Genomic DNA, 22,210 nt, shown 5'->3' with positions numbered 1-22,210 from the left:
TCAGCTGTTCACTGACAGCCGACCTGACTGGCTTGTGTGCTGGAGTATTGTGGAGGCTTCTCCCTGTGTGTTGTTGCTGCGACGGTTGTAACTTGCACACGCCTCGCGGCTACCCTGGAAGCCTCTCCTCGTGCTGTTGGACATTGCTGGACGGATATTAATCACTGTGTTATTGAGCTTATCTTAGATGTCCTGAGATCCTTGACTTCAGTTCAGGGTGTGAGGCTTAATGGGCAACCCTTCTTCGTAATAGAACGTCGCATTTTGACGTATACTTTACCAACAAAACAAAATTGTCGTTCTGGAAAAGCGGCTCGCGAAATCGACATATTGTCCCGTTTTCTGTTTTGGGTTCTCTGGGAGGCTTGGAAACTTTAGTACTAAACAGTTTCTTGGCGTTGGGAAACCTTGAGAGGACGGGGTGGGGAGTATGTAGCACTTGGAGGACAGATGAGAGGATTGGAGGTGGGATATAAGGACGGAGCGAGGGAGTGACACCTAACCATTTAGACTAGAAGGGAGCGAACGCCGGCCCTACAAGAAGCGAAGGGACCCGAGGGAAGCCCGGTATAGTTAGTAGTGGTCTGAGGACTAATGAATTGTGTGGTTGTTATGGCGCAGTTACGGTCCCCGGCTCATAGTTTAAACACGTGCGTGTGTCCACCTGCGGTGTTTGTCGGCGCCAGTGTCGCCTCTTGGATCCAACTTTTTTATTTTGTTTACACGTAATGTAGTGATCCCGTCCGTCTTGCTGCGAGTGTTGAGTGTACCCGCGCAATACCACTTACCGTCGCTTCTATCTACTTATAACTCTTCACTCCTCAGTTGAGGTGTGTTCCTACCTGCAGCTGATGACCTCTCTGAACGCTCCTGTGTGTGTGTGTGTGTGTGTGTGTGTGTGTGTGTGTGTGTGTGTGTGTGTGTGTGTGTGTGTGACTTTGAATGATTATTTAGCACTAGATAACTGAATTTGAATAAAGAGTGTGAAGGGGTCATGGTGGTGATGGTGTATCTCTTGCCTGCGTGGGCTGCAGGCTCCGGCGTCCCTCCACCCGCTCCTCGGGTGGGTTGACCTGGGCATCTTGCCCCTCCCTGCCTGGTACCTGCAGGTGGGGGGGTAGGGGGTGGGGCAGGTGGGCGGTGGATGCAGTTAGGGAGAGGCGGGGTGGTGGCAGTGGGCCGGGGTTTGCAGTCGTAGACAAGGCTGCCCAATGGTTAAACCAGTTGATCTGGCTAGTGCATGAGAAGACTCGGTAGAGTGGTATATATATATATATATATATATATATATATATATATATATATATATATATATATATATATATATACACATATATATAAAAGTTTGTGAGGGTACCACCTCTGGTGCCAATGTGGGGACCCATAGCCTCGGAGAAGAAAATAAAAAGTATTCAGAGGAGACCTTGTGGTTTCTCACTGAACACTAATATTATCTTCTCCTACCACCCCCGTTCTTTTATATGTACACATATATATTTACTTTATTTGAACTTTATATATATATATATATATATATATATATATATATATATATATATATATATATATATAAATAATATATAAAATATATATAAAATATAATGTGTGTGTGTGAGTTTTATTAAGCTGGGTATATAGTCACTGTTGAAGGGACCCTTGGTCTAGGCTTGCAGGAAAGCTTTTCACGTGTTTGGAGAGCAGAGTTTGAATCACGGAAAATGATGCTTCTTCCTGTGTGTGTTAAAGTGGTGGCAGCTAGTTGTAGTGCGGCTAGTTATGTTAGGGTTCACCCACTTGTTTAACCTGACCCTGAGCGTCTGTGTGTGCATGAATTACTTCTATATAACCTACAGGTTGCTACAGTGTATCCTGCTGATGATTATATCTTATGGGATCTTCAAGCGAGGCGAAAGCCATACCTTCCGTCAGTACAATTTATTTATATGTCAATGAGTTAGGTCTAGATGATAGCTATGACCTATTTCACCACAGGCAATTTTACAGTTGAAGCTACGATTGATATTGGTGTAGTTGAAGAGAGGAGTGGAGAGTAGTGGTGGTGGTGTGAGTCATGTGCAGACAAACAGGATCTCATCAGCGCGGGGAAGCTGCGTGAGGCGGCCCGGTCTTCGCTGTTGGGAAGACAAGGGCAGCAAGCATCACTCTGCCTCCTCCCACCATTCACACACACACACTCCACCACTCCTCTCCTCAACCAAATTACTTTCGGAACGCTTAGTTGTGTAGTGTGGTGGGTCGAGGAGGGGAGGGGGAGGACAGCTAGTACTCATCTAGTTGTGCTTGTGGGGGTTGAGCTCTGGCTCTTTGGTCCCGCTTCACAACCGTCAATCAACAGGTGTACAGATTCCTGAGCCTATTGGGCTCTATCATATCTACATTTGGAACTGTGTATGGAGTTGGCCTCCACCACATCACTGCCTAATGCATTCCATTTACTAACTACTCTGACACTGATAAAGTTGTTTCTAATGTCTCTGTGACTCATTTGGCGACGGTGCCAGCTAGTGACGGGGGCCAGCTAGTGACGGGGCCAGCTAGTGACGGGGCCAGCTAGTGACGGGGCCAGCTAGTGACGGGGCCAGCTAGTGACGGGGCCAGCTAGTGACGGGGGCCAGCTAGTGACGGGGGCCAGCTAGTGACGGGGGCCAGCTAGTGACGGGGCCAGCTAGTGACGGGGCCAGCTAGTGACGGGGCCAGCTAGTGACGGGGGCCAGCTAGTGACGGGGGCCAGCTAGTGACGGGCCAGCTAGTGACGGGGCCAGCTAGTGACCGGGCCAGCTAGTGACCGGGCCAGCTAGTGACGGGGCCAGCTAGTGACGGGGCCAGCTAGTGACCGGGCCAGCTAGTGACGGGGCCAGCTAGTGACGGGGGCCAGCTAGTGACGGGGCCAGCTAGTGACGGGGGCCAGCTAGTGACGGGGGCCAGCTAGTGACGGGGGCCAGCTAGTGACGGGGCCAGCTAGTGACGGGGCCAGCTAGTGACGGGGCCAGCTAGTGACGGGGCCAGCTAGTGACGGGGCCAGCTAGTGACGGGGGCCAGCTAGTGACGGGGGCCAGCTAGTGACGGGGGCCAGCTAGTGACGGGGCCAGCTAGTGACGGGGCCAGCTAGTGACGGGGCCAGCTAGTGACGGGGGCCAGCTAGTGACGGGGGCCAGCTAGTGACGGGCCAGCTAGTGACGGGGCCAGCTAGTGACCGGGCCAGCTAGTGACCGGGCCAGCTAGTGACGGGGCCAGCTAGTGACGGGGCCAGCTAGTGACCGGGCCAGCTAGTGACGGGGCCAGCTAGTGACGGGGGCCAGCTAGTGACGGGGCCAGCTAGTGACGGGGCCAGCTAGTGACGGGGGCCAGCTAGTGACGGGGCCAGCTAGTGACGGGGCCAGCTAGTGACGGGGCCAGCTAGTGACGAGGCCAGCTAGTGACGGGGCCAGCTAGTGACGGGGCCAGCTAGTGACGGGGGCCAGCTAGTGACGGGGGCCAGCTAGTGACGGGGGCCAGCTAGTGACGGGGCCAGCTAGTGACGGGGCCAGCTAGTGACCGGGCCAGCTAGTGACGGGGTCAGCTAGTGACGGGGTCAGCTAGTGACCGGGCCAGCTAGTGACCGGGCCAGCTAGTGACGGGGGCCAGCTAGTGACGGGGCCAGCTAGTGACGGGCCAGCTAGTGACGGGGCCAGCCAGTGACTGGGCCAGCTAGTGACGGGGCCAGCTAGTGACGGGGCCAGCTAGTGACGGGGCCAGCTAGTGACGGGGCCAGCTAGTGACGGGGCCAGCTAGTGACGGGCCAGCTAGTGACGGGGCCAGCTAGTGACGGGGCCAGCTAGTGACGGGGGCCAGCTAGTGACGGGCCAGCTAGTGACGGGGCCAGCTAGTGACGGGCCAGCTAGTGACGGGGGCCAGCTAGTGACGGGGCCAGCTAGTGACGGGGCCAGCTAGTGACGGGGGCCAGCTAGTGACGGGGGCCAGCTAGTGACGGGGGCCAGCTAGTGACGGGGCCAGCTAGTGACGGGCCAGCTAGTGACGGGGGCCAGCTAGTGACGGGGGCCAGCTAGTGACGGGGGCCAGCTAGTGACGGGGCCAGCTAGTGACGGGGGCCAGCTAGTGACGGGCCAGCTAGTGACGGGCCAGCTAGTGACGGGGCCAGCTAGTGACGGGGCCAGCTAGTGACGGGGCCAGCTAGTGACGGGGCCAGCTAGTGACGGGGCCAGCTAGTGACGGGGGCCAGCTAGTGACGGGGCCAGCTAGTGACGGGGGCCAGCTAGTGACGGGGCCAGCTAGTGCTTGAAGACAATCTCAGAACTTCAGTAATGCCCCCGCACAGTACTGCAGCTCTAGCAGCACCACCACAACCCCCACCAACACTAGCAACTCTCACATCTACAACACTGGCACCACCACCAACACTAGCAACTCTCACATCTACAACACTGGCCGCACCACCAACACTAGCAGCAACACAATCAGCAACAACATTAATGCTAATTGCAGACAAGCGTCTTGAGAGGCCAGGTTGCTCCTTGAGCAACAGTGAGCTCCTCGGAGCACACTGTAGCTTGGACCCCCTAATGGTCTAAGTCTTGTCTCTTAACAGATATATTTCTTCACGCCATTACCTCGCCCCCTCCAAGTGGATGCCTTCCTCCATTAAACTGGACTCTTGTGTGGCCTTGAGTGGTAATTGGTTATCTCGAAGGCGTCTTATTGTGTGACGGTGACGCATAGTGGAAACAGCAGCGTCACATGTTGTGTGGTGACGTACAGCGTCACCACACTACATGTGACGCTGGTGTTTACGTCCAACGCACCTTGGACGGCTCCAAGGGGCTTTGGCCTTTTGTGTCGGAGCATCACGCGTCACAGAGCGTGTTCCAGCAGTCCAGGACCCTCTTGGTCGTGTCCCCACGACCCGGCTCCCGTCTGGACGACCCGGCTCCCGTCCCCATGACCCGGCTCCCGTCTGGACGACCCGGCTCCTGTTTTGAACGACTCTAATTTGAGAGATAAGACAAGTTGCTTGAGATGGATGCACTGTACGCTAGGGATGTGTTGTGAGTGTTGGAGTGCGGGAGTCATACAGGTTCATGAGTGTCGTGAACCTGTAAGCTCGGAGCCCCATCCAGGTCAAGGCGGGATATTGTGGGGTTAACCATAAATGGCTGTAGGGAACCTCGGGCACATTGTTCTTGATGGGTGTCTAGGCGCACCCGTGGCACAGTATAGAGACCCTGCTTGCCCGCTGCTCGCATGCGCACGCTTGGATGAGCTTACGCACACATACGCTGGAATGCATTCACTCACGCACAAGCTCGCACGCAGATTCACACACACACACCTGTGGGCCTCGCGGTTGGGTGGATGGTGTTCGGAGGTCGTAGTTCTAAGTGCCCGGGTTCGATTCCCGGTCAAGGCGGAAACAGATGGGCAGTTTCTTTCAGCCTGATGCTCCTGTTCACCTAGCAGTAAATAGGTACCTGGTAGGTAAACAGCTGCTGCGGGCTGCTTCCCGAAATTGTGTGTGTGTGTTAGAGATAAATATATGTAGTAGATAAAATACAGTGAAAATATATTGCTTAGAAAGGCGGGGTCCAAGAGCTAAATAGCGCTATTTTGCAGATTTAAATAGTAAATATACGCCTTCCAGTGGGCGGCAAGGCCCACTGAATTACAATCATCTGAATACACTATTAACAGTTAGCAAATTGGAGATAATTGGCTAAAATTTGTAGTAGCAGATGAGTCTAAAATGTTCACATTTCTTATTACATGGTCTTGGTGCCTTCTTTTGATAATTACTTACATATGTCTTGAATGTTTGTGAGAGTTATTTCTAAATTCACGCATTTGCTGGCATGGCGTCACATAGTGATGCGGTATGTGAATAATTTTGCCGCCACAGTTTACAGTTAGTGAGGAGCACACCAGCGGGTACTGCACGCTCTCTGAGGGACCCGTAACTCGCCCTAAGTCCAGGAACACATCCAGGCCTCTGCTGAGGTGACTGGAGGCTCCATAGGTACGTGGTTGTTCCTTCATGGTAGTCTGATGATAGATGGAGGCTACATGGTGCCACCATGGTGCTACATGGGGCCATCATGGTGCCACCATGGTGCTACATAGAGGCTACATGGGGGCCACCATGGAGTGAAAGGTGGGCCGGGAGGATGAGAGAGGGAGGAGATGGAGATAGAGGAAGAGAAATGAGAGAAAAGGAGGGGAGGAGGAGTGAAGAGCAATAGGAAGGGAAGCACTAGCTCAAGGAGGGTGAGGGGGGGGGGGAAGGGGTGGGAGGGGAGTGTAAGAAATGAAGGTAGGGAGTGGAGAAAGAATGAGGGAGGGACAGGGAGTGAAATGTGTGACACAGGTGCCAACAATCTCCCCTCCCCCACACCCCTCCACAACACCCCCTCCCCCCTCCACAGGCACTGTCGGACCCAGGCCACAACAAGGCTGACTCACCCCTGCCTCCCTCCCCTGTAAACTGACGGAAATATACCGAGCAGGAAGAGAGAGAGGGGTGTGTGTGTTTACTATTTGTGTCTGCAGGATCGAGCTGTTTAGTTCTTGAATCCCGCCTTTCTAACCAATATATTTGTCCTCTATAATGTCTGCTGCATATATTTATCTCTTTAACACGCGCACAGACGTGTCCCCAGGAAGCAGTCAGTCCGTAGCAGCTGTCTTAACTGCCAGGTACATATTTACTCCTAGGTGAATTGGAGCATTAGGGTAAAAGACACACTGCCCATTTGTGTTCGCCTCAGCCGGGAATCGAAGGCTACCACCCCGAAATGCTGTCCACTCAGCCACCAGGGCCCCACTCCGGGGCCGTCCACCCCTGCCACTCAGCCGCGAGGTGTGTGTGTGTGTGTGTGTGTGTGTGTGTGTGTGTGTGTGTGTGTGTGTGTGTGTGTGTCTGGCTGGCTGGCTTATATACCTTATGCAATAATTTACAAATGGTAAGGAAGACGAATTGTATTGTCCTGACACCCTAAAGGAATTACTGGCAAAGTAAGAAGATGTATTTTTTTATTTTTTTAAGAACAGAACCCAGTATGTAATAATCAAGAAAGTAAAATCCAAATAATTCACTGGGATCAGCACGTCCCCCCCCCCAGGGCTCTGTGCCTACTCCAGTACTTTTTCCATCCACTTGGGCTGGACAGTAGAGCGACGGTCTCGCTTCCTGCAGGTCGGCGTTCAATTCCCGACCGTCCAAGTGGTTGGGTACCATTCCTTCCCTCCGTCCCATCCCAATTCCTTATCCTGACCCCTTCCCAGTGCTATATAGTCGTGATGGCTTGGCGCTTTTCCCCCTGATAGTTCCCTTCCAGTACTTGATCTCATCCCTATATCAGACGCAGATAAGGACTCAAACTATAGTACCGTATTATTTTTTTTAGGCTGAGGCTAGTATTATTATGATAATAGACAACACAGAGGACACAACAAACTACCAAGCTGATGTAAATCAGGTCTTTCAATGGGCCACAGATAATAATCTAATCTTTAATGAAAATGGGTTACAGCTATAGGCGTAATGGCTTGGCGCTTTCCCCTGACAGTTCCCTTCCCTTCCTATGTTATTGAAAAAAAAACTGAGACCACATATAAAACGCAGTCAAATGACAATCTAGAATGAAGAAACATTATTTAAGTTTTGGGAGTAATGATGTCTGAAGACCTTCATTTTAAGTAGTCCCAACTTCAAGAACAATGACAGGCTGACTAACAAGAACCTTTCAAACAAGAGATGTATATGAATAATGATGTTTTCAAGACAGTGGTTTCTAGGGAGGAACACTGTTGCACACTAACATCCCCATGCAAAGCTGAAGAAATTGCTAACCTCGAAATCCTGCAAAAAGTTTTTTTACTGGTAGAATCCACCCAGTAGAACATCTAAATTATTGGCACTGCTTTAAATGTTTAAATCTGTATACACTAGAGTGCAGGCGTGTGAGATACATAATAATTTAAACTTTAAAAAATATTCGAGGAATTGCTTTCAAATATACACACGGAAATATCACATGAAACCAGGAGGCATGGCAGGATGTGCAAAATAGCCCCATTGAAGAGCAGAGGTGCAATAGGTACGGCTGAGAGAGAACTATCAACGCCAAGGGGCACAAAACTGTTCAACACTCCCGTTAAACCTAATGGGCCGACCTCACACGGCGTTCAAGAGAACTTGATAAACACCTCCAAATGATACCTGATCAATCAGGAAATACAGATTCATACGTCGGGCTGCGAGCAGTCACTACCAACACTCTGGTTCAACAGCCCACCAACCAGATAGCCTGATCTGAGACCGGGCCGCGGGAACGTTGATCCTGGGAAACAAGAGCAAGTGTGGTGAAGCTGGCCTGGTGAGAGAGCAGACGTGGTGGGGGGCGGGTGTCCCCGGCACTATTTCCAGGGAGCGTCAAGGTATGCCACAAACATGTTGACGGTTCTAGCCAAGAACTCTTCACCAATAGCCAACGTGTTCAAAATTCTTACACTATCTGGTAGTGAAGTGGAGAGAGAGAGAGAGAGGAGAGGACACAGGCAAGGTTGGGTAGACCTTATACCTTGCAAAAGTGTATGTCATATACTTTTTAAACAAGACGATATACTTTACAAACCCCCTCATTCTCTCCTGTTGGACTACTGATATATTGCAAAACTTTGGAAGTTGGTCAAGCTGCATATTTCTCCCCTGAATTCATGTTATAAATGTTGGTGTGTGTGTATCTTGAGGAGTTTTCAGGTGTCGAGATTTAGCTCCTGGGCCTCTTACTTCCAGCGGTGTGGTCTTAGGTAATGACTCGATCCTCTTGGTATTTAATCATAACTATTTCTGAAACAATGTATCGATACTCTCCTCCTCGCTGAGTAAGCAGTTGGTCTTTGTATCTTGTATGCCTCGATCATGCCCAGTGACCGATTGCTATACAATAAACACTTAGTGATAACGCAGATGTGCTACAGTGGTGACAACTGGCCGAGGCACTGAGTGGTCTACATTTCAAGGGATTTCCTGCTCTTGGGAGTTCAACAACCGAGGAAAGCCTTCGTGGGCATAGTTCACATTTAAGCCTTAGCATAAGGCTTACAGGTGAACTAAATATCCTTCATATACTTAAATATCCTTTAAGTATATGGAGGATATTTAAAGCGTTTCACTTAAGTGTTATAAATGTCATAATATCAAGGTTGCCTTAAGATTATTGAAGTTTTAGACGAAATTAAGTATATTGAGGAAGATTTTGCACCACAAGGAACATGTTCAATGCAATTTATCGAAAGTTGAATCATCTGAATGTTTTGCATAATATTTGGTGAATAATTTATTGAGGCATTACACTTTGGTTCTGGGAGACTATGGCTCCTCTGGTGTTGTGTTGTGTTATGGCGTGACGCTCCGTATACCACTAACTTAATGTGTGTGCTTCTGTCTGGGAAGATGAATGGTTCCCCAGAGTCCCACTGTCTCCCTGGGTTTGTGAGAGGTCCACTCTCACTGCCTACCTGCCTGCCTGCCTGCCTGCCTGCCTGCCTGCCTGCCTGCCTGCCTGCCTGCCTGCCTGCCTGCCTGCCTGCCTGCCTGCCTGCCAGCCTGCCTCAACGGAGATTATTACATTAACAATTTCTTCTATCTTTTACACCTTATAGTTACAATGTCAGCTAGTTAAGGAGAATGTTCTATTTCAAGACCTATATATTTACAGTGAGTCATTATACATTAAGGTAGGTCTTATCGCTAATACATAATTGTTTGAGCAATGGAGATATTACAGTCACAGGGGAGCTGCTGTTTATTATTAGTCTTCACAATACAATACTTGTTTCTTGAGTAGGAGTATTTTCATGTGGAACCCTATCGAATGCCTTCTGACAGCCAAGGAATATGTGCGTGCCTGCGCGCGCGCGCGCGCGTGTGTGTGTGTGTGTGTGTGTGTGTGTGTGTGTGTGTGTGTGTGTGTGTGTGTGTGTGTGCGGGCGTGTGTGTGCGTGCAGGCGTGTGTGTGTGTGTGTGTCTACGTCACTGGCTTACGTGGTGCTGTTCACACCCACCTGGCTGACCGCCCTGCCAGCTCTCGCTCATTCATGACTCATGATACATATTCATAGTATCGTGTTGATGGATATTCTCCTAAGGAAGTTGTGGGGTTGTAGATGAGAGATACTCTACCTGTTTGGCCTCAGCACTCACTCGCGCCGTCTGTGGCTGTGCCCATTCACAGTGTTCGGGACTCGGCGTTGGACGTGATTGGCCGCCCATTGCCCATTACATCACTCGTTGAATGTCAGTGATGAGGTGCTGATGGTATATGGTTGCTACGTGTGAGTTGTTGTTCCTTTGTACTCTCACATTCGTCGTTAACTCATACTCATTCCTCTTGCAACATCCACAGATTGGAGCATTGATTGTGCAACTATCGTTTTCTTTCCATTTGCTGACACCCGCACACACACACACTGGCTGGGTTTCTGATTTGTTTTCCAGAAAATATGCAAATTTGTTTTTGTTTTTTTTTTGTCTTCATGCAATGGATGGTCATGGGAGCCCTAAACTGTCTATAGGTGATGATTCTCTCTCTCTCTCTCGCTCTCTCTCTCTCTCTCTCTCTCTCTCTCTCTCTCTCTCTCTCTCTCTCTCTCTCTCTCTCTCTCTCTCTCTCTCTCTCTCTCTCTCTCTCTCTCATTCATGGTAAGCACAGTAAATATGAGTTTGTTTCTTCTGTAGAGGAGGCAGAAGAGGTGTACGTGTAGAAGGTCTGCCGAGGGTGACGACATAAGTATGACACACTGGTGCTCAGAGTATATCTGCTGGCGGGCAACCCGTTCTCCCACTTGCTTATAGTCAATATCTTGCTTATGAATAAGTGCATTTGTCACATACTAATTTATTGTGAATATGTGAGTTTACCCTGAAATGCTGAATAGAAAACCACAACCTCACCTAACCTTCTTAGTATGTTAAGATAAGCATCTTATTGCTTCGTAATTACAATTATTACTTAACCTATACCGTTGATAGGTTAAGTAATAATTGTAAATATGAAGCAATAAGATGCTTATCTTAACATACCAAGAAGGTTAGGTGAGGTCGGTGTTTTCTATGAAGCTTTTCAAGGTAAACTAAAATATTCACAGTCAATTAGTATGACACATATGCACTTATTAAATAAGCCAATATTGACAGAAAGCAAGTGCGAGAACGGGTTAGAGGCAGCGTGTTGGTGAGGCCAGCAGTATGAGGAAGAGACGGGACACTCACACCTGGAAAGAATTCTGATGAACATGTGGGCGAAAGAGTCTGGTGTATGTGGAGGGGTGAGGGGGAGCTCGGGGTGGCCTGCACACCTGTGGTGATGGCCAGGTGTGTGGCGTTAGTTGAGTAATTTGTGTGAGTGCAGGTGTGGTTAGTTTGGAGAGTCCCAGCGGGGTGGGACTTCAACCAGGGCCTCCTTCCTAACTTCCAACGTGGCGTTTCTTCCTGGAGAACATCGTCGTGGGAGGCGGTGAGGGAGGCACTCACCGGAAGGAGAGTGACCAAGTTGATGGTGAAGCAGGAGGAGGTGCAGGAGGAGGATCACTATCACCGGGAACACTTCCTCAACCACTTACAGGTACTAGAGTACCCTCGTCTGTACCTGCAGTTAGTGTAGCCTGGTTGCACCACTGTATAGTGTAGGCTGGTGGCACCACTGTATAGTGTAGCCTGGTGGCACCAGAGTATAGTGAGTCATGGTGCCAGCCCCAGCTTGTACACACCTGCAGTCTACGATAATGTGCTCAAAGATTGATACACTCGAGAAATGTGAGTCACCCTCAAGGCTCGCGATAGGAAGAAAACTCTCTCTGTGTTTCAGAAACATTACAGTCAGCTATGTGGATGATATCCTCCACCATACTGAAACCCACCGAGATGCGAATCATCTGAGATTGCATGAATACAGCATTTGGAAGCCTTACTTTGCAATCCCCTTTAAAACAGCGAGTTTGGTAATCACAAACGTAGATCACAAATAACTTGAGAGTGATAACTTATCTGTTTATTTTTGTCTAGCAGATACCTTGGGAATCTCGGTCCCTTTGTACCTTAACTGCGAATTACAATTATTTGCAGCAACAATGTCAAGACAGACTGGAGGATCTCACAGGCTGTAGTGGGATGCAGCCTGCATTTTGGTGCAAATAGTAGAAACACTAATATTATGTGCTTAACTTACATAAGGTGTCTGATAGACTGTCATGCCACTAAGAGGAGGTAGAATGAGAGAACGAGGAAGGACAATAAGAGGCAAAAGAGGCAGGATAAAAAGAGGAGGTCAAATTAAGGAAGGGGAGGCAGAAGCGGCGGCCTCCCAGGCCTTCGTTAATGTGGGAGAATTTCTGGCGTGAGTGCTTGCGGCGCCGCCCATTTGGGTCTTATTTTTGCTTGTGTCCTCATGCCTGGGGGGGCGGAATGGGGCAGCACCCCCCTCTTCTTCCCCTAGGACCCCCTATCCACCTTTCAGTGTGTCCCCCTGGGGGCGGGGGGGGTTCTAGTCTTGGGTAATTAGGTTTAAAATAAACTATAACACAAGCAGAAAGGGGTTGGTTACCTTGCGATGATTTCGGGGATCAATGTCCCCCGCGGCCCGGTCGTCGACCAGGGCTCCTCGTTGATGGACTGATCAACCAGGTCCATGTACTCACCTATTTGTGCCTGCAGGATCGAGCTCTAGCTCTTGGACCCCGCTTTTCTAACCGTTGGTTTTATAATGCTGAACTATTTCTCTGTCATGCCTGATTTTGAAGTTATACATGGAGTTAGCCTCTACAACCTGCTCCTTTACGTCATTCCATTTACTCACTAACCTTACTCTAGAAGAACACTTTCTAACATCTCTATGACACAAGCTTCTCAAGCTTGTGTCAAGTCTCAAGCTTCCATCCGTGCCCCCGTGTTGTGTTGGTATTCATTGTAAATATATCTTCTCTTTCCACCTTGTCAATCCCTCTTAAGTATTTTATACGTCTGTATCATGTTCCCTCTCTCCCTCCTTTCGAACGTCATCAGGTTTAGTTCCTTGGGGTCTGTCTTCGTTCCTCATCCCTCGCAGCTCTGGGACGAGTCACGTTGCAAACTTCTGCACATTTTCGAGCTTCCTTATGTGTGTGTTTTAAGATGGGGCTCCAGGATGGGTCGGCATACTCTTAAGACTGGCTTCACATAGGTGGTGTACCGTGAATTAAAAGTCTCCCGCTGGTGGCTGAGTGGACAGCACGCTGGATACGTAGTCTTATGGACTGGGGTTCGATTCCCGGCGCCAGCGGAAAAAAATTGGCAGTTTCTTTCATCCTGATACCCCTGTTACCTAGCAATAAATAGGTACCTGGGAGTTAGACAGCTGTTACGGGCTGCTTCCTGGGTGTGTGTGGGTGTGTGTGATGTGGAAAAAAGTAGTTAGTAAACAGTTGATTGACAGTTGAGAGGCGGGCCGAAAAAGCAAAGTTCAACCCCCGCAAACACAACTTGGTGAATGTGTGTGTGTGTGTGTGTGCGCGCGCGTTCTTACCCCCCCCCCCACCACTCTCTGCCTTCCCTCCCCTTCCCCTCCCTCCCTCCGAGACAGTTGCCTCACCTACGTCAAAACACTTGTATGTCCGTTATGTATAGTGCCAGTGCCAGAGGTGGGGGGGGGAGGTATACACGAGTGTGTCAGTGTGTGTGTGTGTCATGCACTGTGTTGGTGGTGGTGGTACTCACCTAATTGTACTTGCGGGGGTTGAGCTCTGGCTCTTTGGTCCCGCCTCTCAACCGTCAATCAACAGGTGTACAGGTTCCTGAGCCTATTGGGCTCTATCATATCTACACTTGAAACTGTGTGTGGAGTCAGCCTCCACCACATCACTTCCTAATGCATTCCATTTGTCAACCACTCTCACACTAAAAAAGTTCTTTTTAACGTCTCTGTGGCTCATTTGGGCACTCAGTTTCCACCTGTGTCCCCTAGTGCATGTGCCCCTTGTATTAAACAGCCTGTCGTTATCTACCCTGTCGATTCCCTTGAGAAACTTGAATGTGGTGATCATGTCCCCCTTAACTCTTCTGTCTTCCAACGAAGTGAGGTTTAATTCCCGTAGTCACTCCTCGTAGCTCATACCTCTCAGCTCGGGTACTAGTCTGGTGGCGAACCTTTGAACCTTTTCCAGTTTAGTCTTATATTTGACTAGATATGGACTCCATCCTGGAGCCGCATACTCTAGGATTGGTCTGACATATGTGGTATATAATGTTCTGAAAGATTCCTTACACAAGTTTCTAAATGCCGTTCTTATGTTAGCCAACCTGGCATATGCCGCTGATGTTATCCTCTTGATATGAGCTTCAGGGGACAGGTCTGGCGTGATATCAACCCCCAGGTCTTTCTCTCTCTCTGACTCTTGAAGTATTTCATCTCCCAAATGATACCTTGTATCTGGTCTCCTGCTTCCTACCCCTATCTTCATTACATTACATTTGCTTGGGTTAAACTCTAACAACCATTTGTTCGACCATTCCTGCAGCTTGTCCAGGTCTTCTTGAAGCCTGAAACTGTCCTCCTCTGTCTTAATCCTTCTCATAATTTTGACGTCGGCAAACATTGAGAGAAATGAGTCTATACCCTCTGAGAGATCATTTACGTATATCAGAAACAGGATAGGTCCAAGTACAGAGCCCTGTGGGACTCCACTGGTGACTTCACGCCATTCTGAGGTCTCACCTCTCACTAAAGCTCTCTGCTTCCTATTGCTTAGGTACTCCCTTATCCACTGGAGCGCCCTACCAGTTACTCCTGCCTGTTTCTCCAGCTTATGCATCAACCTTTTATGGGGTACTTTGTCAAAGGCTTTCCGACAGTCCAAAAAAATACAGTGGAGACGTGGTGGTGGTGGTGTTGGGGACGTGGTGGTGGTGGTGTTGGGGACGTGGTGGTGGTGTTGGGGACGTGGTGGTGGTGGTGTTGGGGACGTGGTGGTGGTGGTGTTGGGGACGTGGTGGTGGTGGTGTTGGGGACGTGGTGGTGGTGTTGGGGACGTGGTGGTGGTGGTGTTGGGGACGTGGTGGTGGTGTTGGGGACGTGGTGGTGGTGGTGTTGGGGACGTGGTGGTGGTGTTGGGGACGTGGTGGTGGTGGTGTTGGGGACGTGGTGGTGGTGGTGTTGGGGACGTGGTGGTGGTGGTGTTGGGGACGTGGTGGTGGTGGTGTTGGGGACGTGGTGGTGGTGGTGTTGGGGACGTGGTGGTGGTGGTGTTGGGGACGTGGTGGTGGTGGTGTTGGGGACGTGGTGGTGGTGTTGTTGGGGACGTGGTGGTGGTGGTGTTGGGGACGTGGTGGTGGTGGTGTTGGGGACGTGGTGGTGGTGGTGTTGGGGACGTGGTGGTGGTGGTGTTGGGGACGTGGTGGTGGTGGTGTTGGGGACGTGGTGGTGGTGTTGGGGACGTGGTGGTGGTTGTGTTGGGGACGTGGTGGTGGTGTTGGGGACGTGGTGGTGGTGGTGTTGGGGACGTGGTGGTGGTGGTGTTGGGGACGTGGTGGTGGTGGTGTTGGGGACGTGGTGGTGGTGGTGTTGGGGACGTGGTGGTGGTGTTGGGGACGTGGTGGTGGTGTTGGGGACGTGGTGGTGGTGGTGTTGGGGACGTGGTGGTGGTGGTGTTGGGGACGTGGTGGTGGTGGTGTTGGAGACGTGGTGGTGGTGGTGTTGGAGACGTGGTGGTGGTGTTGGGGACGTGGTGGTGGTGTTGGGGACGTGGTGGTGGTGTTGGGGACGTGGTGGTGGTGGTGTTGGGGACGTGGTGGTGGTGGTGTTGGAGACGTGGTGGTGGTGGTGTTGGGGACGTGGTGGTGGTGTTGGGGACGTGGTGGTGGTGTTGGGGACGTGGTGGTGGTGGTGTTGGGGACGTGGTGGTGGTGGTGTTGGAGACGTGGTGGTGGTGGTGTTGGGGACGTGGTGGTGGTGTTGGGGACGTGGTGGTGGTGGTGTTGGGGACGTGGTGGCGGTGAGGATGGTTGTGATTTCATTTGTCAGTGGTGGTAGTGTGGGCGATGGTGGCCGCTCACACCAAAATACTCTGCAAGAAGAGTGTGAAGAGGAGTGTGTATTTGTGTGTGTGCGCGCGCTAATTTAATAGAACAAGTCTCTGTAGAAATTGTTCCCCCAAGATCCAGCACACACACACACACACACACACACACACACACACACACACACACACACACACACACACACACACACACACACACACACACACATCAACTGGTGTCCTGAAGACATCTCTACGCCCGTTTTTAATGGCTTGGAAACCAAAAAGTGTCAGAGAAAGATTGACTGGTCATTTCCAGTCAATCATCCATTTTGTGTTACATGTAGTAAGGAAGGTGTGAGAGATTGTGGTGGTGTATTAGATCACCGGGAGAGGTGCAAGGTGCCGGGAGCAAGAGATGTTCAGGTACTGGGTGAAGAAAGACCTCTGTGTTTACGGCAGGAGACTTGTGTATGTGCGTTTATGCTTGCATGAATTCACCTAGTTGTGCTTGCGGGGGTGGAGCTCTGGCTCTTTCGGCCCGCCTCTCAGCTGTCAAACAACTGGGGTTTTTTCCTCTCACACTCTCTCTCTCTCTCTCTCTCTCTCTCTCTCTCTCTCTCTCTCTCTCTCTCTCTCTCTCTCTCTCTCTCTCTCTCTCTCTCTCTCTCTCTCTCTCTCTCTCTCTCTCTCTCTCTCTCTCTCTCTCTCTCTCTCTCTCTCTCTCTCTCTCTCTCTCTCTCTTACACACACACACACACACACACACACACACACACACACACACACACACACACACACACACACACACACAGAGGCAGCAGGTTGTGTGTATGTGTGTGTGTGCTCGTTCACGCGCGTGCACTCGCACATACTCGCCCATCTGTAGTTGCGAGGTTTTGTACTTTTGAGCATCAGCTGTTGGGTTGTGCCATATCGACCTGTTGACGGTTTCAAGAATGTCTCCTCTGGCAGGCTGCTGGAACCTTTCCTTATTAAGAAAGGTTCCCTTAACCTTTCCAATTACACAGAAAGAGTACCAGTACTCGGAAGAGTAGCGTTGAGTGGCGTGACATGCCTTGTTTGAAGGACCTCGTAGTCACTCTGTCGTTTGCTGCTTCAAGAGGATGGGTTTATTGGGCTCCTGAACTTTGGTTGTGGAACAGGTTTATCCCTTGTTCTTTCACCTGTTACTGCCGTCACACGATGGAAGGGAACTATCAGGAGAAAGCGCCAAGTCATTACGACTATATAGCACTTGGAAGGGGGGTCAGGAGCAGGATTTTGGGATTGGACGGGAGAGAGAGAAGGAGTGGTGCCCAACCACTTGTGGACGGTCGGGGATTGAACGCCGGACCTGCATGAAGCGAAACCGTCGCTCTACCGTCTACCCCAAGTGATTAGGGTGGACACCTGACTGCATCTTCCGCCCTTCATACACCTGGTATTATTTCATCAGTATCGGAATTTTTCAAATATAACGTTTACGGTTATATCTTAAATATTGAATATTTATATCTTAAATATTTAAATACTGTATTGATATCTTAAGCTGTTCAGTGTATTCTACCTAAGCAATTGTCCTGTTGATTTTGATATATCTTATATATATATGAATTCCTGTGTTTGCTTTGACCACTTCACTGTTTAGATCAGTCTGTTTTGGGCTATTATGTCCTTGAAGAAAATAATTGAAGAAAAGTCTTTATTCTGTCAATTTCTCGAGTATTTGTCACATGGTGATCATATCTCCACTCTTCTGTTGTCCAGCTGTGTGAAGGTTTAGCTCCATTGACCCAGTCTTTCCTCATAACTCATGTCGTTCAGCTCTGGGACTAGTTTTGTACAAGGACCGGGGAAGTGGTCTGACATGATCTTGTTTGTGACGAGAGATGGTCTTCATGTGTGTGTGTGTGTGTGTGTGTGTGTGTGTGTGTGTGTGTGTGTGTGTGTGTGTGTGTGCGTGTGTGTGTGTGTGCATATTATGTACGTGTGTGTGTGTGTATCCGCGTGCGTGCGTGCATGAGGAGGGGGAAGAGGGCCAGGAGTGGGGAGGAGAGAGAGAGTGCCAGGTGGGGGGGCATTGAGGGCCAGGTGGGTGCCAGGGAGGGCCAGGTGGGTGCCAGGGAGGGCCAGGTGGGTGCCAGGTGGGTGCCAGGGAGGGCCAGGTGGGTGCCAGGGGGGATGCGTGTTGGCCAGGCGCCCGGGGACGCGAGGGGGTCTGACGGCCCCCATCATTGTAGGCACAGTTCCGGCTTGGCCCTGGCACGTTGTGGGACGAGGCTCCTGCCCCCGCTGGCCTGCACTAGGGACCAAGTAGGCATGTGGTGACCTACCGACAGGCCACGACCTGCCAGCCACGAGGCCTGCTAGCCCTGCCACCCCCTCCCCTCCCCCCCTACCACCACCGCCACGTGCTGCTGTAGGCCAGCCCGTGCCAGTGCCACGGGTCTCCTCGCCGTCCAATGTTAGTGTGGCCCGGGTGCTGTGCAGTGCTAGTGTGACTTGGGCCAGTGTGACGCAAGTGAAGGCCAGTGTGACGCAAGTAGAGGCCAGTGTGACGCAAGTAGAGGCCAGTGTGACGCAAGTAGAGGCCTGTGTGTGAGGAATGTGAGCATCTTAGTGCATTTGTAGTGATTATGATAGTATTGAAGGGGGCCCCCGGAGGGATAACCCCGTTGAAGTACGTGTAGCGTGCGTGCGTGCATGTGTGTTTGCGTGCGTGCGTGCGGCGGCGGCGGCGGGACTCTCACAACTCTACCTCATGACTCCTGGCACTCCTCCTGCTTGGCCCTCACTGCAAGTGCTACCAGCCTCCGCGGAGTCGCGTGGTTGGGCGAGGCGGTAGTGGTGGTGGCGGTGGTGGTGGTGGCGGCGGCGGTGGTGGTGGTGGTGGTGGCCTGGCTGGTGTATAGTTGTAGTGGTGGTGGTGGTGGTGATGACATGAGGTTGGTGGTGGTGAGCGGCCACCATGCCGGGCTGCTGCACCATGCTCGATACCCCACACTCTGCACCACACCTTCCGCCGCCTCCCCAGCCTCTCCACTGCCCCAACTGCATAGGTACGTACACCACACTACCCACACCTGTCTTAAGACGGGGGGGACGGGGTCCTGTTCGGCCACAGAGCTCTGTCTCCTCCGCTTTGGCTTATTGTGAAGGGAAGATGCGAGAGAACTTATCCTGTATTATTTGTAAACAATGATTTAATTCGACTAATCTTTCCTGTCTTGTGGTTCCCAAGCCTGCTAGTGGGGGGGGGGTCCCTGGGGCACCCTACACCCCCACACTCCCACCTACACTCCCATACTCCCACCTAAACTCCTACTCGTCCCACCCACACTCCCACTTCCCCCACTCACCATCCAAATTCAAAGACAATTCATAAATGGCTATACATTTATAAGTGACCTGGTTGCCAAGTTTCCAGTAGAGGCAACTATTGTAACTTTAAGTAACCAAGTTACCTTAAGCCTATTATAGTACATATACGTGCTGTACTAGGCCTTGAAATATATATACAAGTTTGGTTTTTATTTATTTTTTCCCTGCCTATAAAATAAATAATATAAAAAATGGTGTACTTGCGTACCGTCGCTACATATTACTACTTAACACCAAATAGTTGCTACAAGTACTCTCATTTCAAGTACATAATACATTTCAAGTACATTCATTTATAGGAAAATGTAATAATAGCTGCCTATAGCTGATACCTTACCTTGAGGTTACCTTGAGGTGCTTCCGGGGCTTAGTGTCCCCGCGACCCGGTCGTCGACCAGGCCTCCTGGTTGCTGGACTGATCAACCAGGCTGTTAGACGCGGCTGCTCGCAGCCTGACGTATGAGTCACAGCCTGGTTGATCAGGTATCCTTTGGAGGTGCTTATCCAGTTCTCTCTTGAACACTGTGCGGGGATCTAAATCCTGACTAATTCAGTCTAAAAAGTCTAATTATAATTATATATTGTAATAATCAAAACGGCTCGGCCCATGATGACATTGTTAGATGCGTTTATCGAAATTGATTACAAAATTGTGTACACGTGTATTTGTAAGACACAATATATATAGTGCTTAATTACCTTACTCCCTCTTATTGTTTTTTGTGTCTCGCAGTGTCAGTAGATCAAGATCATAACAAAGTAGAAACAGATGAGTTGGAGGTGAATCAGTTGACGCGATGAGTGTGGGGGGGGGAGGTAATATGTTGGTTAAAGGTGTCCCCGCCAAACACACACTGAAACTACGACGTTGGTACAACGTTCGAACAAGTTTAAACACCTAACCAGTTATAACAACCAATATAGCAAGTTGTAACAACGTTTTAATGTCATAAACACGTTAAGCCAAGATGTAACAACTTCATTACAAGTTGTAACAAGCGGAAAATAGAGACAGTTTCGGTTTGTGTTTCCAGGGTAGTTCTTGAGGTTATCTTGAGATGATTTCGGGGCTTTAGTGTCCCCGCGGCCCGGTCCTCGACCAGGCCTCCACCCCCAGGAAGCAGCCCGTGACAGCTGACTAACACCCAGGTACCTATTTTACTGCTAGGTAACAGGGGCATAGGGTGAAAGAAACTCTGCCCATTGTTTCTCGCCGGTGTCCGGGATCGAACCCGGGACCACAGGATCACAAGTCCAGCGTGCTGTCCGCTCGGCAGACCGGCGCCCGCCTGCTGGGGGGGGGGGGTGTAGTGGTGGTGTCACCAGTAGTGGTGTCCGGTCCTGTGTGCTGACACCACGGGGGCGCTCTGGAGTGGGACGGGGTAGTGTAGTGTAGTGGTGTGATTGTTGGTTATGGTGTCAGGAGGCCTGGTCGACGACCGGGCCGCGGGGACGCTAAGCCCCGGAAACACCTCAAGGTGGTGTCGCAGGTGAAGGCTCGTGGGGCGGCCGGCCACCGCCGCTCTTAAGTCCCTAGTGTCCTGAGGCCAGATTCACGAAGCAGTTACGCAAGTACTTACGAACGTGTACATCTTTCTTCAATCTTTGACGGCTTTGGTTACATTTATTAAACAGTTTACAAGCATGAAAACTTCCTAATCAACTGTTGTTATTGTTATAAACAGCCTCCTGGTGCTTCGGAGCTCATTAACTGTTTAATAATTGTAAACAAAGCCGCCAAAGATTGAGAAAAGATGTGCAGGTTCGTAAGTGCTTGCGTAACTGCTTCGTGAATCTGGCCCCCTGGTTCTTCTCCCCTCACTTTCCCTGCTGTCGCCACCACCACTACCCAGGTCCCCCCCCCCACAACGCTTTATGTAAGTTTCCCCCTACACCCTCCCTCACCCCTACACCCTCCCTCACCCCTACACCCACCACATTTACCACCCACACACCACCATATACCTGGTTGATACCTGGTTGATGGGGTTCTGGGAGTTCTTCTACTCCCCAAGCCCGGCCCGAGGCCAGGCTTGACTTGTGAGAGTTTGGTCCACCAGGCTGTTGCTTGGAGCGGCCCGCAGGCCCACATACCCACCACAGCCCGGTTGGTCCGGCACTCCTTGGAGGAATAAATCTAGTTTCCTCTTGAAAATGTCCACGGTTGTTCCGGCAATATTTCTTATGCTTGCTGGGAGGACGTTGAACAACCGCGGACCTCTGATGTTTATACAGTGTTCTCTGATTGTGCCTATGGCACCTCTGCTCTTCACTGGTTCTATTCTACATTTTCTTCCATATCGTTCACTCCAGTACGTTGTTATTTTTCTGTGTAGATTTGGTACTTGGCCCTCCAGTATCTTCCAGGTGTATATTATTTGATATCTCTCTCGTCTTCTTTCTAGTGAGTACATTTGGAGGGCTTTGAGACGATCCCAATAATTTAGGTGCTTTATTGCGTCTATGCGTGCCGTATATGTTCTCTGTATTCCCTCTATTTCAGCAATCTCTCCTGCTCTAAAGGGGGAAGTGAGTACTGAGCAGTCCTCAAGACGGGACAACACAAGTGCCTTGAAGAGTACAACCATTGTGATGGGATCCCTGGATTTGAAAGTTCTCGTAATCCATCCTATCATTTTTTCTGGCTGTCGCAATATTTGCTTGGTTATGCTCCTTAAACGTTAGGTCGTCAGACATTATTATTCCCAAATCCTTTACATGCTGTTTTCCTACTATGGGTACATTTGATTGTGTTTTGTACTCTGTA

General features: G+C 50.3%; 1 protein-coding gene across 5 annotated transcripts in view; it reads left to right on the top strand.

Moving 5' to 3' along the window:
- The window catches only part of Mrtf (Myocardin-related transcription factor), a 149,549-nt gene that overhangs the window by 42,502 nt on the left and 84,837 nt on the right, over positions 1–22,210 (top strand). Inside the window, exon 1 of one of the 5 annotated variants that reach the window (XM_045728668.2) lies at positions 18,313–19,121. The exons of 3 other annotated variants lie outside the window; for them this stretch is intronic. In XM_045728668.2, the coding sequence (XP_045584624.2) occupies positions 19,031–19,121 (91 nt within the window). In that variant the 5' untranslated portion in view covers positions 18,313–19,030. Of the gene's footprint in view, positions 1–18,312; positions 19,122–22,210 lie in introns of those variants that run through there. One more of the 5 variants, XM_045728670.2, reaches the window with a different exon arrangement.

Source organism: Procambarus clarkii, chromosome 93 (assembly GCF_040958095.1).
Source record: "Procambarus clarkii isolate CNS0578487 chromosome 93, FALCON_Pclarkii_2.0, whole genome shotgun sequence".
NCBI classification, from domain to species: Eukaryota; Metazoa; Arthropoda; class Malacostraca; order Decapoda; family Cambaridae; genus Procambarus; species Procambarus clarkii.
Note: the sequence above shows the minus strand (reverse complement) of the source record. Positions and strands in the feature narration are given on the sequence as shown.